This window comes from Spodoptera frugiperda, chromosome 28 (assembly GCF_023101765.2).
Source record: "Spodoptera frugiperda isolate SF20-4 chromosome 28, AGI-APGP_CSIRO_Sfru_2.0, whole genome shotgun sequence".
NCBI classification, from domain to species: Eukaryota; Metazoa; Arthropoda; class Insecta; order Lepidoptera; family Noctuidae; genus Spodoptera; species Spodoptera frugiperda.
The window spans coordinates 11568231-11586597 of record NC_064239.1 but is presented as its reverse complement, the minus strand read 5'-3'; the positions used below and the strand labels follow the sequence as shown (position 1 = coordinate 11586597).

General features: G+C 36.4%; 1 protein-coding gene across 1 annotated transcript; it reads right to left on the bottom strand.

Annotated features, from left to right (window-relative positions):
• Positions 1 to 222: 222 nt before the first annotated feature.
• Positions 223 to 17202, bottom strand: LOC118265297 (UDP-glycosyltransferase UGT5-like). Its single transcript, XM_035578107.2, has 4 exons — positions 16223 to 17202; positions 6037 to 6262; positions 4547 to 4763; positions 223 to 1680 (listed from the first exon to the last, which is right to left on the bottom strand). Exons 1-4 carry the CDS (start codon positions 17075 to 17077, stop codon positions 1398 to 1400), a joined length of 1581 nt encoding a protein of 526 aa, XP_035434000.2. The 5' UTR covers positions 17078 to 17202; the 3' UTR covers positions 223 to 1397.
• Between the last annotated feature and the right edge of the window lie 1165 nt (positions 17203 to 18367).

The window sequence follows — 18367 nt, the reverse complement described above, 5'->3', positions numbered from 1 at the left end:
GCGTTGTGTGAGTGAGGTTACCGGAGGCCCGATTACTCCCCTTCCCAATCTTCCTAATCCCCGATTCCCCAACAACACTTAAATGAATAACCCCCAAAAGGCCGACAACGCCCTTGTAACGCCTCTGGTGTTTCGGGTGTCCATGAGCGACGGCGATTGCTTACCATCAGGTGATCCGACTGCGTGTTTACCGGCTTATACCATAAAAAATAAAACAAATAGTTAAATGTATAATATAAAGTATGTTTTATTGTCCGTACATAATGTATTACATATTTATTAATATTCCGGAGCCTTCAATTCGAAAACCAAATTTACAGCACGCAACAACTTTGTTTTGTGGGGCGAAATATAAAAAATAAAAATGTGTTTCCGGTGAACGATGAATGTCACAAAATATTATCTATAGAACAATAAATAATAAATCGATAAAATTGAAAATTAGTTGGTACTTGAATATTAAAACTAGATTCTAAACCCTGCTGACTGTCACAGCTCACATAGAATTACTTACCTACCTATTTTAAATTGAATGCATAATATCGGCTACATAGGTACTTGATTTATTTTTAACATTGACATTTTCGATAATTTATAAGCTGTAGTAAACCAAGGCTAGTGCCTGCACTTGCATTATATTTTTACTACTTAGGTAACTACATATATACTAAATCTATTTTTTTGTTAATTCACAATATTTTGTTAATTATGTAGGGTTTTGGGCTCATTAAGTTTAGTTTCACTATTTGTTGGTATAAATAAATAGTTATATCTTGGTATTTATTTATAAAAAGTTATTTATCAGTTTTATTTGGTTTAAGTATTTGTAACATACCTACTATGTGCTGCGCATTTTACGATTGACTTTAATAGTAATATCACGATTTCGGGATGATTGAACACTGGTCCTGATTAAACTCAGCACTAATTTATTGTTAGTACCCTTAGTACAAGTTTGCTATACTTATGCTCAAAGTAATCGAAACTAGAACACGTTGAGCGCTCTGATTGGTTGGTTTATACCAGCAGGCATAAAGCAAACTCGTACTAAGGGTACTAAAAATAAATTAGTGCTGAGTTTAATCAAGACCACTAATGGTACAGTTACTTATTGAACTCAATGAGTTATAAACCGGATCGTTTAATCCCCATGATATATTGAACTATGTAATCACTCTACTTTCTACGTAGGCACAGTAATTCCTAAGCACATCCATAGATACATTTTAACAGAGGAACTTTGTAAGAAAAAATTATCTAGGTACATAAAAATAAATTTTACATTGAGCTAGTTCTTAGAAATAGTGCATTTCCTGAGAAACCGAGGTCGGTTCCATACATAGACTCGTTTCATTGCACTTGAAACCGAGCCAAATACCTAGCACTATATCAGGCACCTAATGCAACTTCTCCTTCTTACTCGTACTGGCTCCGAAAAGCCGTAGAATTTGGTTTAATACTATCCTTAGAATTAGAATTAAAAATACGAAACTAAGTAAGATCACAGCTGCTACATCTAGTAAGTTATATTCTATGAAGCCCATATCCCTGGAGGTGGAGTGCAAGGGATCCTGGTGCCCCCATCGTATGACCCTCTCGACCCAGTATACAGCTGTGTCCAAAGGATCTGCTATCCTGTCTTGCCAGATCTTCGACGCCCGTCGCGCGCTCATCCGCATTCTAGAAAAACAAAATAAATTCTATAGTTTTACTGCCAAAATAAACCATTTTCGAATGCGATATAGGTAGGTAACTAGTAATTACCTACAATCAATAATTGACTGTTTTCCATTGTTATTTGCAAATAAGTACGTTTTAATTTTAAAATATGAGTACCTACCTAATTAAACAAAATGTATTGTTTACAGAAATCGAACAATTAGTATGTACCTACATGTACGAAGATTTATCTTCTTACAATGAACATTAAATTTAAAAGTTAATATTTCACTGTCATTCATTAAGCAAAATTAAAATAAATCTTTTATATTATTTGTTAAACGTGTTAAAATTCCATGCGAAAATATCCCATAACATGGTGACTAACGAGGCTGAAAAATAGTTTACAGTTATATAAATACATAGTCACGTTGTTCTGACGTCAATATCATTGTTTCCCTATATTCTATTTTTTTACAGCCATTTAACTGTATTTTTTTAATTATCTTAATATCTTTAACTGTTATTATATTTACTGTTACCGAAACATTAATCATGACAATTTATTGTGTTTAGTATAAATATTTGTTAATGAAATAATTCTTTCTAGATGCGTCTCATTCTGTTAAATATGTTTGTGTTTTTCTAATAGTGCCGGATAAATCCGACGCTTTTGCACTGTTCGGTAAGGTATATTAATATGCTTTCAAATTAGTAGGCACTGTTGCCATCATGTGAGCATCTGATGATGAGATCCCATTATCCTAGAGAAATCAAGTTAAGCCCTCAAATTCTAAGCACTTACTTTTTTGTTTATTCTTACTATTTCAAAAAGTTAAAAACGATCAGTGGTTGGTGGTTTAATAAACGTCTTCTTAAAGCGTATGAATAATTATTATTAGTGAACCCTAAATAGACTTGCCAATTTTAAAGAGCACTGACACCTCGTTATGTAATGATAGCTGGCAAATTGCCATTTGTAACAAAGTAAAATAGAACAATTGTTATATAAAATAGGGTAGTTTAAATATACCCAGTGGTATACCTAAATACTTATTATAGGTAATTTGCTCTCATCCTATATATTTTTTAATTATAAGATAATCGAATCAAATACAAAACAACTGTCGTCTCGATACTGTATCGATCAATTATAATCGATACGAATTTACCGAATGAAAAAAAAAATCATAATAATGTAGTAGGTGTCATAACAATTAGCAATATTTATTTGCAATAGATACTCTTTAGATACTATCAAGAATCTAAGCAATCATATCCCCACTATTGTACCTGGTAGGCTACTGGTAGACTGGTACCTACCAACTAAGTTGATTATGAATTATTACTTTGACAAATAGGAACAATTGCATTTTAATTTCAAATACAAGTATAGCTCTAATGTTCGTCACGACTTATGATCTGACGTTATAACGATATTATATTTATTTATTTCCTACTCAATATAAATATGGAAATATAACTAATTGCACATTTAGGTAAAGCTAGTAACGTAATACTGTTTTTTTCTCGTTAATTTCAAAAAATGTGACGTCAGAGAAGTGAACGCTCGTACAAAGTCATTTCGGCGTTTACCATTCCTTGCATCTTTGATTACGTACGTTTCGAAAAGAGAATTTAAATTGACCGAATGTCAAAATTACAAATTCAGTTTTTTTTAAATTATCTACTAATTTTGGAGTGTTCATATTTATTCGACTTTTAGCATAATTAATTGATAGAATTTATCATTTTCTTTGTGATGTAGTTTTAAAGCAAAAATATTTTATTTTATGATGTTTTTTGCAATTTTTCGTTTCCATTTTTTATATTGTACCTACCTAGTAGCTAGACGTACTTACCTACGTACCTAGTAGTCAGAATGTAATATGCCTTTTACTTAATATGCTTCTTACTTAATTTAAGTAACTCAATAACCCCTTACCTACAATGAGATAGGTAGGTTTACGTATCTATATAGTAAGACACACATGTAGGTACGACTATGAACTAATCCACTACTGTAATGCTCACAGCACGTTTCATATCACTCAAAGTCATAGTTAATTTTAATTTTCATATTTTATAAATCTGTCTTTGACACACAATCTAGCACCTAGATCGTTGTATATTCTGTTAAGCTACACATCAATAACTCCAATAATGTTTATTCAATAGCTAGATATTTCTACCTACTAGGTATAGTATTAAATTATTTATGTACATCCAGGGTAATAAATACTCATGGATGAATCGACAATAAATAGATGCGCGGGAAAGTTGAGGAACTACAGATTTCCTTTGACTTTGGAACTTAACACTTTGAACGCCGTGGTGGTCACCGGTGACCGACGTTAGCGGAGGATATGCCTTCAATAGTTTTCTATTGGCAGTCGAAGAATTAATGGCTCGTGCCCTCTGATTCCCGAAGGTGTAAGAGGAGCTTGGTGCACAGTCTTACATGCATAAATAGAAACTCATCATCATCAACAGCCTATAAGTAGCCACTGCTGACCAAAGGCCTCTTCTCACGGAGAAGGTTTGTGCATTAATCACTATGCTTGCTCAATGCGAGTTGGGCAGAGTGATTTCAAATTTATAATTAAAAATAATTTAATAAGCATCGGTTTCCTCACGATGTTTTCCTTCACCGTTTGTCAATGGTGTCTAAATAATCTTAGAAAGAACTTGGAAAAGACACATTGGTACTTCCCGTTGGTAGGTTTCAAAGCCTCATAATATATTAGAAAACTAGATGAAATGATGATTGTTTTAAAAATCTTAAACCCCTAACCCTATTTTACCTAATCTTAAACCCCCGGCCCACTACCACAGCAAGAAGAAACTCATAGACTGATCAAAAATATTAAAATCATCGATAACTTACTCAGGGCTCAGCACACTCTGCAATCCTTCGAGCAAGGATTTCTCCGACATGTCAGCATAAGATATAGCCTTCCCAAGGCCTATGGTGGTAGCTGCTGCGCCGTTGACCATCTGGTCTCCATAGAAGGGCACGATGAGCATCGGTTTCCCAGCAGATATAGCCTCCGTCATACCCAGAAGACCGCCGTGAGCAATGAAGGCGATCACCTTTTCGTGTTCTGTGGGAATAATAATGTTTAGTTTTTTATTGGTCTCCAGGCTAAGATTGTAAGATGTCTAGGTTTCAGGCTAGCCTAGAAGATCATTTTGTGTTTTCTCCATTAATCTATTTATTAATTAAGTAATCCCAATCCGAATTATTTTATTTACAGAACTTCCGATTTATCTAAGAACTTAAGCTTGCGTTTTGTCAGAATGTAATAATTGGTACCTAGATGATACCATGTTCAATACGTAGGTGATGCCTAAATGCTTCAGGGCAGGTCTATTAGAGGACTCTCTGCCCCTTACAGGTGCTGAGGGTAGCCACTGGGGTGGTTTCAATGAGTTAAAAATCCCACATTCCCTAGTCTTTTATCCCTAGAATAGGCGCCGCTTCAATGTTTCCACTCGTCATCAAAAAAGGTGATGACTACATAATAAAATAACGAACTTGGTAGGTACTTGTGTAGGTTTTGAATTTCCTGCTATCTGTACCTTGTCTTAATTCTTGGATTTAATAATATTGATCAGGATAATCATTGCGCACCCGTGACCACAAGTTATCGTGATATGATGTTGATGAATATCATCATTCTAATTTAAAAATAATACATTGTTCGCCTTAGTTACTTCCTTCTACGAATTAGATTAGATCATAGTATTTATAGATAAATGCAGCACCTATATAATTAGACAAAAATAGGTAATAAATAATAACTTCTAGTTTTTCCCTAAACAAGCAACTTTTATTAAATCGGATAAAATAAAGAGCTGGTTGGTCTTTAAGTTTCTTACGTCAACGTCAAGCCTTTTATCCCCGAAGGGGTAGACAGCTAGAGGTGCACACATTACGGCACGTAATACCGCTGTACAATGTACACTCACTTTCCACAATTTATGTTGCAAGTCCCATGTCAGTCACAATTCCAGACTCTGTGCTACTACTGAGAAATTTTCGAAAAGCCGAAAAAAGCTCAGTGATTCTTTGCCCGACCCGTGAATATAACCCCCCTTGTCTTGCAGTTGTACTTAGTTACGACCAACGAGGCAGTCACTCGTACTTCTCCCTATATTTTTTCTCCAAACAGCTAGCTAAGTAAATACAGACTTGATCCGGAGCTGCGGTCTACCTAGCCGGTTTACCGGGGCTCCGGCTAGAAAAGCAGGAGTAGGAACGGGCTGGTTTATAGTCAGTAGGAGTCTGGCACTCCCTCTCGCCTCGCCCATGGCGGGAGAAGTATTGCATCATTTTCCCCCTTAAAAAAAGATAACTAATATTTTTTTACTTACGTAGCAATTCATACTGTGGTAACCATTTCACTTTCAAAATATTGCCGGTCAGCGTGCCTTCCTCGTCGCTGTCCTCATATTTCCAGATGACCCGTTGCTTTAACTTCGAAAGGGCGTTCATAATGATCTCCTCTTTGTACTTTGGAATAGTCGCTGTCTTGATCAGTGATCCCCAGCTGAATAGCACGACGCCATGTTCAGACTCGTTCAAAAAGCGCTCGATGTACTGAAAAGAGTGAAATAAATAGTTTAGTTGGTAGGTAAGGTACTATTTTATAAAGTACTATCGGTGTTGAAGGTGGTCTCCGGGGTGGTTTTAGTGAGGTAAAAATCCCACTCTTCTTAGTTTTCCTTTTTAGGGAGAAAGCCCTAAAAAGCTAAGACCCTTTTGAAGGTTTTCCACCTTTAAATAAATGGCTGTGACATACGGACGGACAGACAGACAGCATGACGAATCTATAAGGGTTCCGTTTTTTGCCATTTGGCTACGGAACCCTGAAAAAGAGCTTCTGCCAGCGACTTCGACCGCTTTCCCGTGAGATAAAAAGTATCATATCACCCAAATCAACTCATACCCTGTCTGTATACCAAATAACGTAAAAATCCGTTCAGTAGTTTCAGCATGATTGACGGACAAACATCCAAAGAAACAAACTTTCACATTTGTAATATTACTTAGTGTGAAATGTAATTGTTGAGTAGGTTTCCATTTTTGCTTATGGCTTATTGCATAAATAAGTATGGATGGCTACGGGGGGATTTTTAAATCAATCATCTTTTCATGTAGTCTCCTTTTCCTAATATTCTATTGGTTTTCTATTTTAAATCCAAAATATATTCAAATCCCCAATTCAACAATGAATGAATTAGAATCACATTGACATATTATCCGAAATTGATTTCAATTGATCATTGATTACGGGGTCTCATGGTCAAATTTATTGTCAGCAAGTGCTGCTTCCTTTATTATGTTGTTATGTCTCTAGTAGTCTCTATAGAACATCGATTTCTTTAATTCTCAGAACAGTACACTCACTACGAGTTTCGATCAAAACGAGAGCGCGTTCGGCACTCTGATCTGACTGCGCATCTTCCTCGCACAGCTACTTTGCGGCGGCGCATTTTCATAGTACATCTTACTCGCACAGCTACATAGCTTAGTATCATCAAAAGAAACGGTCACATAGTGCCACAGCTTCTCGTAGCATAGCTACATAGCACATCTCTGGTGGAAAAGTACCATAATGGCTCCGTTAATGATTCTTGAAAACGTTGTATTTCGAAATTTCTTTAGGGTCGTTAACACTTAACATATTCTCGTATGCTTTTGTTTGCGTCGGGTCAATGTGGGTCACCGACGGCCTTGTGCGGCCATTGGCATAATTTACTTTAACAGATAGATAATGTATGTTTAGATTTAAGAACAATATAATATCCGACTTTACGGGTCGTTAAAGATTAGGATGTCTCCTTTTGTCCTCCTTCCGTCGGGATATTTTTTTTTACATTTGATGGGTCGACGTTTGGCCTCTATCTCGCCTGATGGTAAGTGATGATGCAGCCTAGGATGGAGCACGTCTGCCCATAAGCAACCTATTCACTCGGGCTCTGAAGATACCCAGGTTATACCCATCAGGAAAATGAGACTTTGGCAAAGAATTCCACTCTCTAGCAGTTCGCATAAGGAAGCTTGAAGCGAAGCGCTTCGTGCGAGTGGGTGGGATATCTACCATGAAGCGGTGGCGCTTCGGATAATTTCTCTATTGAGATATTTTAGCTCGTAAGAAATATTTTACCTAAAATAAGTAGGTAGCTTCGTCCTGTAGTCAGTTTAGTGTTGCCCAGCAAGAGTCTTGCAAGTCTCGCATTTACCAATTATCCAACTTTAATTTTTTATACGATCATGATTTAACAGTATTAACTGTGTTGTGCAGATTTAACTAAACAGTTATATTGTAAGGTGTAGCCGCTATTAAACAAACTCAAAATGTAGTATACTAGCTACTCTGTTTCGTCATTGTAAGATCAAAAGCACCTAACATAAAAAAAAGCATTAGGCTAATAGGTATTTATTTGTGAGACTACCGAGACTCTTGCCGGGTAGTTAATATTGTTAAATCATAATCGTATAAAAAAATAAATTTGGCTAATTGGTAAATGCGAGACTTGCAAGACTCTTGCTGGGCAACACTAATTCAGTTTTTCGATTTCAAAATCCTGCCTACAAGTGCCGATATGTAAACATTAAGTAATTTACAACTGATACAGCGATTACCAAAAGACAGGCGTTATCTTATCACTTCATTAGAAATCAGTAATCAGTGAAGGTTGAATGTATTGGTATCGATATTTAGGTCATGGGTGATATTTGTCTCGGGATGAAAATAGTACTCAAGTGTATGAAAATAGTACATGTAATGACTAATGTGACTACGTGTGGGTGCGGATGGACTGGGAGCTATAGTGGGGAACGGTGTCAATTTAAAGGCATGTTCATATGCGAACAAAAGTGTAGACCTACTTGCGCAGACGAGAGATTCCACTAGGAGCCTTTTTGAAGGATTTCCCCCGAAAAAAGAGTTGCTTGCATGCTTTGCATATTGCTTGAGATATCAAGTTATTGAATTATTATCAACGAAAAAATAATAAACACATTTCACACAGTCCTGAATCGATTTTTTTTCTCGATGTTTCTCGCCTGCACTGATTATATTTATGGCACAGGCCATACTTATGCTGGCACTATGCGCTAGTCAAGCATAATGTCCTACATGTCCTAATGTCCTAAACCAATCAAAACTCACAAAATGTTCTAACAGACTATAACCAGCCTAAACTGTCATGTCGATGTTAAAGAAACTACAAACCTTCAATAATATAATATCTCCGACACAAATAGACAGCTCTAGTATGAGTATACACCCTAATAACATCAGTAACTGACGCCAGAGTAGGTGACACAGTTTATTAGTTAACAAGAAAATTGCCTAGACACATACATATAAGTAGGAACTTTAGTTGTGATGTTGCACTAGTCGATTGAAGATCAGGAACCATTGGACACGATCCTTGACAGTAAACCTTGGTAATTTTACTAAAAACTTATGAGTTAGAAATGAAGCATACTTGAATGAATAAAAGGATTATAGGTACGTTTAAGTTTTTAAACTGACATGGTCACTATCACTATCATTAGAACTTGAGACGGGATATTTACCATGTTTATTTTTATTATTTACTATTATAGATCATGGATGAACATCATCTGTGATCATGGCGCTTGCAATAGTGCCAAAATTACATTACCTACTTTTTACTTAAACATAATGGAAATATTTGTTATTAAATGTAGCAATGTATACAATGGTTGGAGGGCCAATAAACATAAATAAAAAAATATCGGAAAATCATAGACATGAATAAACATGGTAAATATCTCGTCTCAAGTTCTAATGATTGGTTTATACGTAGTTAATCAGGAGGATCTCCCTGTATAGCGTAGACATGTCTATCTAAAATCTAAATACCTATAGGTAAGTATGTAGTAATCTCTGTAATCAAAGGTCGAATAATCTGATAACATAACAGTATAGACAAATTACAAAACATTCACCCAAAACTGGTTTAAACCAGATATTTATGAGAAAAAAGCAGCAGGGCTTGATTCATTGATCATTTGCCTCTAGTGATTGGTACACAAGTGAAACTTAGCCGTTTATTTTCAATCTCGTTTCCAGTCTCTCACTGAGATAGAAAGTGGAACTAAATAGCAAACTACGGCGGCGGTTACGGCTGATATCTAAGTTACTTAAACATTTTTCGCTAACTGTTATTCAATACTGACAGTCCATTGCTGGAGTAAGAATCTCCTTTGCATATAAACGCTATGTTTTTATCTCCACACTGTGCTCCTGCCCAGTTGCCAGGCGAGATGGAGATGAAAATTGACAGTTTAAAGTCTTTTGTAAACTGTTTATGTAATCCCTCCTTTGGGTTCTTTTCCATCAGAGGAAATACGTGGCCGTTTCCACTGATACAAAGTATTTAGTTGTGCGAGAAAGATGCGCAGGTTGAGTATACGATGTATCGATAGTAGTGAAGCCACCATATCTTTCATACAAAAATCATCTTTCCATATAAAAAACATAGCTAAGCTAAGTCCGTTTCCAGCAGTGCTATGCTATGTGTAGGGTGTAGGTAACTAATGAATATGATTGGTGGAAGCCAAACGCATCCACAGCAACGTAGCACATCTCTGGTGGAAAAGTACTCTTAATCGGTTATTACAACCACGGAAAAATTAAGGGTACCTACTTAAAAGATTTATCATTACACCCACATTTCATACTTTACTCACACATGCAACATTTTACACACAATGGACATAAGATACCGTAAACCAATGCACAGTTCCTTGTGCAATTGTGTATCGTATTACTTGTATACAATCCTATCATGTGACTACAGAGTTAGAACTACGTACCACATGTGATATCCGCCATATTGGAATCGTTCGCGCCAATAATGACAGTTAATGTTCTTTACATTATCTGTCATTCAATTGTATGAAATGCACCGTGCACCGTGGTCTTACAAAGATTATCTTTCATATGTACCAATGTACCGGATTTTACAAAGATTACTCGTATCTTTCATACGTACTATGTACCGGGTGCTTGTAGGGACATTAGATTTATAGTTTCTTTGAGACTTCGTGATCTTAACGAAACGTCACTTCTTTTATCCCCAAAGGGGTAGGCAGAGGTGCAAGTTACGGCACATTATGCCACTGTGCAATGTACACCCACTTTTCACCATTTGTGTTATTTAGGCCCATGTAATAGGGGGTGAAAAAAGTGTGCCTATTGCTATATGTATACTGGGCACAATTCCAGACTCCGTGCTACTACTGAGATATTTTCGAAAAGCCAAAAAACCCAGTAATACTTTGCCCGACCAGGAATCGCACCCGCGACCCCTTGCACAGGAGTCGCTTTTGCGACCACTCACCAACAAGGCAGTCTTACTGCCCGACTGACACAAAAAACAAACATAAACAATGAGTAAAGTTTTTTTAAGATAATCGAATGCCAATGAACCCAGCCTGACCCGACACTACACACATTTCATTTAAATCAATTTAACAATGATAATGGGTTAATTATTAATTTATATTAATATCTATCTGTTCGGAAAATCGGAAACAAATACATATTAATATAAATAAATATGTATCTGTTTCCGATTTTCCGTTTTGTTATGGTTGCATAGATAATTTCTAAATGAAAGAAAAGATTCTATTACATGGGATTAAGTCCCATGTATCTAATAGAATCTTTTAAATTTAAATTAACATAAAAGTGGGTGTACACAGTACATCGTACAGTGGCATTACGTACCATAATGTACACCTCTGCCTACCGATTTGGAGATTAAAGACGTGGCGATATTTATTTTTATTTTTGAAAAAAAAAGATCGAGATACTTCTCGTTGCTACATACAATACATGTATCATATATGGACAAAGACGCCACATAAAATACTAAGTTATTTAGGTACGTACACTAGTACGTACCTAAATAACTTACGTTCTAACGTAAGTACTTAAGTTTCTATTGTATGTGCTAAAAGTCTGTACGTAGGTAATTAGGAAATGTTTTATTAAGAAAAACATACGTAATATATACGTCCATTTTCATTTGATGGGTCTTTCTCAATATTTCTTACTTCTTGCGTATACGTAGGTATTCGAATTGCTTGCGTCATGCATGGATTTAAACAATATGGACATAAAATAGTAAGTAGATATTAACTTAGATAACAAATCAATACTGAATTTGAAATCTAGCATTATTGATAGGTAAAATCTTCTTTCTTCTGACTTTGGATTAACTCGCTTTGAATGTCTACGTGATCTACGTCTTAACCAGATTCAGTAGAAGCTTGAATGTCCATATCTTATTTGGGAGATTCGAACACAGTCATATAGAAAGAAAGACTGTTTATAGATATGTACCTGAAGCGTCTAGCATTAATTATCTACACTTCTTAACCGACGAGCATGTATTGATTATTGTTGATGAAGCAAAAGAGGTATGTAAGAATCGTAGCAATTGGCTTTGCATAGTCTGTGCCCACCACTCGCATGTAAAACAGGCGTGATGATATGTATGTAAAGTATGCATCTGGGATTTTAGACGAGCTCCATCCTTGAACTTGTTTGGGGTCTACAATCTACCGAGGTCCTGTATCACGCAAAATATTATCCACTTTGGTTACAAATTATTGACAAAATCAACAGTTTCGGTACAATCTGTAAGATGTCGTTGCTCTTTAGTTTATTGTATTTGTGCTAGACATTAAGTAAGCCGGATTGAAATTAGTACATTCATAACAACGGGCGTTGGTAGGGCTTCTAAGCCCCGTTTACGTCTTCATCACTTGTAATATAATATACCTAGATATACCTGTATGTGCCCAGGTGCTAGCCCAGTCTAGTGCTTATTTTATTCTTCATTCATCGAAAAATAACCACACATAACGACTTTTTATCTCCGAAGGGTTAGGCAAAGGTACATATTAAGGAACGTAATGTCGTTATACAATGTACCTACACTTACTTTTCACTATTTGTGTTACAAGTCGCTTGTAGTAGGGGGTGAGACTATTGCCATATATTGGGCACAGTTCCAGACTCCGTGCTACCATTGAGAAATTTTCGGAAAACCGAAGAAAGCCCAGTAATACTTTGACCGACTCGGAAATCGAACCCGAGACCCCTTATCCGAACAGTGGAACTTGCGAACACGTGACCTACGGGGCAGCAGAAAACCACTTGTAAAATATTGTCATTCATGCACAGATTCAAGTTCCAAAAGATACTGAAGGAATCAGACTGCAAAAGTTTTTTTTAAAGACCGGTTGATCAATAAAACAATTAAAAAGAAAAGAAACAATTAAAATTATTTGATAACAAGAGATGACAAATGGAAAATGGTAGAACGCTCACCATTTTATTTTTCCACGTGTTGTTAATTTGTATTTTATGGACTCATCTAGGTATTAGAAATTACTAGGCAGCTATTAACTAATTGCTTAATAGATTAATGTAGTCTGACTTTAATCTTTACTTGTATTCTGTTGTATACCTAGTGTAGGTATACTTTATGATAACTTACATTGTTGTTCCCGTATAAAAGTTACTTACGCAGGTAAAATTACAATAAATATATACCTATGTATGTATGATTTACTGGCGATTTCAATAACTTATCTCCATCCAAAATCTTCAGATTAAGATCGATTTTTGTCATTACTTCTATAGAGTTTCTGTCAATAATGAAGATTGACCCAAAGATCTTGGATAAAGATCGACTATTGAAATGGGCACTTAGGAAAACATTAGTAAAATACAGAGAATCAGCCTGTGCCATCTACAAACACGGCCGTCGTAAATGCTTGTTGGTTTCAAAAACAATTTCGATTGTAGTTGGGTATTCTTTCTAGACTCATCTTCCAATGCGCTTTTCTGTGACCAATTCATCAAGCGTGAGAATTTCTAAGCCTTTGTTTTAGGATAAGTAAGGATGAATGATCTACTAAATTATGTAGATTAAAACTACTGCTTTAATACGTGGTGAGTGTGATTATTATATACAAGCACCGGGTACTTCCAAAATATGTGATATTAAGTACATACTGTACCCTTAGTATTAATTTGCTTTAAGTTTAAAGTAATCGAAACAAAAGCGCGTTCGGCACTCTGATTCGCAGGCAGCTGAATGTTTGTAGTCTATACTCACCTTAAGACCATTTCGAAATCTAAGATACCGATATAAATATTTTTAATCGAAATTTCGATATGTTTACCTGATTACATTATCTAAGACTAGTCGATGCGGTTACGAAACATGTAAATAGAATCTAGTTCGACCGATTAATTAATTATGAATTTGGTTTAAGTATAGATAGTAGATAAGTATACCACTGGTTTTGATTTCGTTTCTATAATTTGTCAATAACCTGTAATTTATTTCGACCACTTTCTTCTGCTCAAACTGGTTTTATTTATACACGATTCATTACCTGCATAAAACCACCAGAGAGATACCACGGCCTCATAGAAAACCTACGCTTGCGTTGTGTTTGTGAGGGTACCGGAGAACTAATTACTTCCCTTCCCAATCTTCCCAACGTCTGATTCTCAAACAACCTCCAAAAGGTCGGCAACGCATTTGTAATGCCTCTGCTGTTTCGGGTAACCATGGGCCGCGACGATTGTTTACCATCAGGTGATCTGTCTCCTCGTTTATCGGCTTATAGATACAATAAAAAAAATTAACATCTTCAAAGTTTTGTTAATTGTTATACTAAAACTGCAATGATCCAAATTATTAAGGAAACAGAAATTTAGGTACGCCTTTTTTCGGTATGTTATCCAAAAAGGCCAATCACAAATCATCGATTTCAATGTGGACTTTATTTTATTTGATTTGCTTTGGTGATTCTGATTAGGTCGAAACCATTGAAACTCGTAAAAATCTTTGGGGTCTCATATCTCATGTTTTGTTATAGTGGGTCAAAAAACGTTGTAGGTAAGCGTACCAAGGGCTCGGCCTTGCACCAGGCCTGCAAAAGATCTTGTAAAAAAATGTTGCCTGCGCTTTTTTTAGCTTTTATGGGATTCGGTATGTTAGGGAGACAGAGGTTGGTTGTCATAGAAAAGACGCACATTAATCGCATTCCAACGAGAGGTGATATTTTTTCGCGTCGGTCGATAAATCGATTCCTAACATTTATAATTCGGTATTCTAAATAGGTACCAATAACATTGGCTCGTATATATTTTGAAACAAGCATGAAACAAATATGAACATTTAAATAAATAAAAAATAAAAAATCCATTTACAAAACTGCATCGATATAAACCTACATGTTTGTATTGTTTGTGCATAATATAATTTCCGGAGCAAATACCAATAAATTACGAAAACTGTCAAATTAAAATAAACATTAAAACTAAATTGTATTGTAAGTTGTTACATTATTGTAAACATGTTTTTATCAAAACCGATAAAGATGTGTATAATTTGCGGTAAGGTTTTTAACCCTTTCCTCTTCGATAACCGCACCCTTTACTTGATTGTTGAGTTTCCGAATACTAATTATACATAAAACCTAATAGGTACTTAATACTTAAGGTACATACTACTGTACTATAGCTAATAATACCAACGATATAAAATTAAACCTGATGTATATGACAAAGTAAAGTATTAAACATTACAATTACATGAATACAAATATAAATATGTATGTATAGTCATTCCAAGATTTAACAAAAAAATCGTAAAATAATTATTTAATACCAGCTGTCCCGGCAAACTTCGTACCACTTATAAACGCGTTGTTCTCAACATTTGAAACATTCCCTGGATTTCCAGTTTCCACAAATAATTTAAGACCTTAAAGATTAAATCAGTCCAGCCGATCTCTAGTTTTAACGAGACTAACGAACAGCAATTGTTTTTTACGTATACAGATGTTGGTCTAAACTTTTATAAAAAAATATTTTGTTAAAAAACTAACGCTAGAGAAATAGAAATCAGCGCGACATTATTTATTTACGTAAACATTATAAAACTATCGGTTGGTAACTGTGTGAAAGTTGTGTTGTCTCTGTAGCCAGTTGATCTAACTCGCCCGATTTAACAACAAATTGATCGACAGTTTTTGAGAAAGTCACCGACAAACTACAGACAATAACTTATTTTTCAAACATTCATTTAGTTATTTCAAACAATGTTACTATAATAATTACACTCAAAGAAAATATAATACGTAATATAGGAAATAATAGTGAACGTCGTAGCAACTAAGTAACCGTAATTTGTTATCATTGTTAACATGTCCATTCAAATTTTAATTTTAAAATATCTATTCATTTGTTACAATTTACAGAAATATACCAATACTCAACACTTATAACTTGTCACTTTCTGTATACAAAGTTAATGTATGGACATCAATATTTCTAAAGCAAATTATCATGACGGCTACCGAGACTTATTATTATGTATATGCCTATATAATAACGTATATGCATACGCACACGTGTAACGCATTTATTAGTTACGCTATTCCAAACGGAGTATCTATTACAATCGAGAACAATAAATTACTTACGTGCGGTATCGCTTTCCTGCTGTGGTCCAAGTGCATCCCCCCAACTTCAACCACACCCGGCAGTAGAGGACGGACACCATTCAAACTGTGGAACGTGTTCACCAGCATCAAGCTCACATTCTTCGCAATCTCCTGCAGGTCTGGAATTCTCCTACCGAAACGCTTCTCTATAATCGCCTTCTCCTTCATTTGTATCGCGTATCGGAACCATATCTTATAGTACACATTCATCAAAGTATTCTCCAATCGTTGCAGGAAGGTCATCTGAGATGTGAACTCGGAACTTACGAGCGGCACGTAAGACGGGTTATCAGTAACGCCTATACGGTCCGATGACCACTGCATAATTGCACTCGAAGACAACGATATGTAAGGCGCCTTCAACCCGTACACATGCATAAGACCGAGCATGCAATCACTGTTGAAATTTTCCACAAGAATAACATCGTAACTTTTCTTCATTGCATTAGCTAGGGGCACGAAATCCACAATGTTCGAACAAATCCCAGTGGCCATGTCCGCCAGCGGTTGGAAATCGAAGATTTGTTTGATAACCTTTTCAATGCCAAGATCATGGAGCAGTTTGCTTTGGCTGTCGAAGTACGACAGGTCGATGGTCTCCACTCCCTGTGCAGCGAGCCCTTCTAAACTGACGATGGTGTAATTTGCGGGAGGATTCTTGATGGGGAAGAACGACACTACAGTCACATCATGTCCTCTTTCTGCTAAAGTTTTTAGAAGAGGATCAAATACCATTTGGTGGCTTTTTCCAGTGTGCGGAAAAAGTCCGAGAATGCGTGCGGATTGAACATTGGCGGCGAAGATCGCGACGAGTAGCACGGCGAGAGTCCGCATCGTGGGCAATGTACGCTGCGTCGCGGCCCGAACTGTACTGTTGATATGACACGAAAGGCGACCGGCCGTCGCGTGGAACCTATTTTCAGATCATCTGTTCTGTGGGGTGGCACGACACTTATACCCGTACAGTAGGTTCGTACGTAGTTACGTATTAGAGAATCGTCTTCGTCACTTCATCACGTATTTGAAAAGGGGCAAGGTGAAGTATAGAGATTAGAGGGGTGATAGATAGATACTTAGATAAGTTTTCTACACGTGTGTCTTCTGTTTGTTTAGGTTTAGTGAAATGCATTTTATTAACTAAGATTGCGTTTTCTTTACAATTGTCAATATGGATTTATAAACATGCATATTTAAAGATATTAATTATTGCATCTTTTTTAAATTAAAATATTTCTATGCAGAATCAAAATTATGATCGTTTTGTTTCCAACCAAATGTTCCGATTCCGATCATTCGTGTAACGCGTGCGTTCCGATTTATATTTATTTAAGTAATGTAGTGTGTGTTGTTATTTATAGTTTATTTTATAATAATGTAGGGTAATAGGTGTTTGTTCCGTAGTAATATTTATGAGACGGTACTTACTGTTTAGTTTATTTAATTCATTGATTGCTTCAATCAGTAGAATAAGCATTAATTATAGATACAATAGATGAATTTTTAATTAATAGGGTATACGTGAAATTTGAATTTGGTAGTGTCAAAGTTAAACCCGGGGACCCGGGTACGTCCTAAAACTGCGACCAGCCACCGAGGAATGGGCAGCAGCATTCTCAAAATTTATCGGTGACCTAACTGCGATCCCCAAGCCGCCTGCCAAGCGTGGGGATTATGGCAACCCCCCCCCCTTTCACTATGAGCGACAACAAAATTACACGGCCCCCAGTCCCCGGCAGCTCCGCTATTCCTGATCTAGGTAGCGGATCAGGTAACGGCGGAGCAGGGGGTGCTAAGAATCCCCGGCAGAGAAAGCGCTACCACCCCCGACGAACTTTGGCCCTGGCAACGCACAACATCCGCACACTGCGGACTGATGAGAAGATTGTCGAGCTGGAGGAAGAATTGAGCAAAATGCGGTGGGACATCTTGGGACTATCTGAAATCCGAAGAGAGGGTCAGGATACGATAATCCTAGATTCCGGCAACTTGCTCTTCTTCCGGGAAGGAGACCGTAAATCCCAGGGTGGTGTCGGATTTCTCGTCCGCAAGTCTCTCGTCAACAACGTGTGTGAGGTCGACAGTGTGTCGAACAGGGTAGCGTACCTTATACTCAGAATATCTAAC

What these genes read in the sequence shown, in the direction of transcription:
- LOC118265297 (XM_035578107.2), bottom strand. Translation starts at nt 17,077, where the DNA reads ATGCGGACTCTCGCCGTGCTACTCGTCGCGATCTTCGCCGCCAATGTT. An exon ending in GCAGGAAAGCGATACCGCAC is followed by an intron (nt 6,263 to 16,222) that starts GTAAGTAATTTA and finishes CACTCTTTTCAG; the next exon opens with TACATCGAGCGCTTTTTGAA. An exon ending in ACCACAGTATGAATTGCTAC is followed by an intron (nt 4,764 to 6,036) that starts GTAAGTAAAAAA and finishes TTATTCCCACAG; the next exon opens with AACACGAAAAGGTGATCGCC.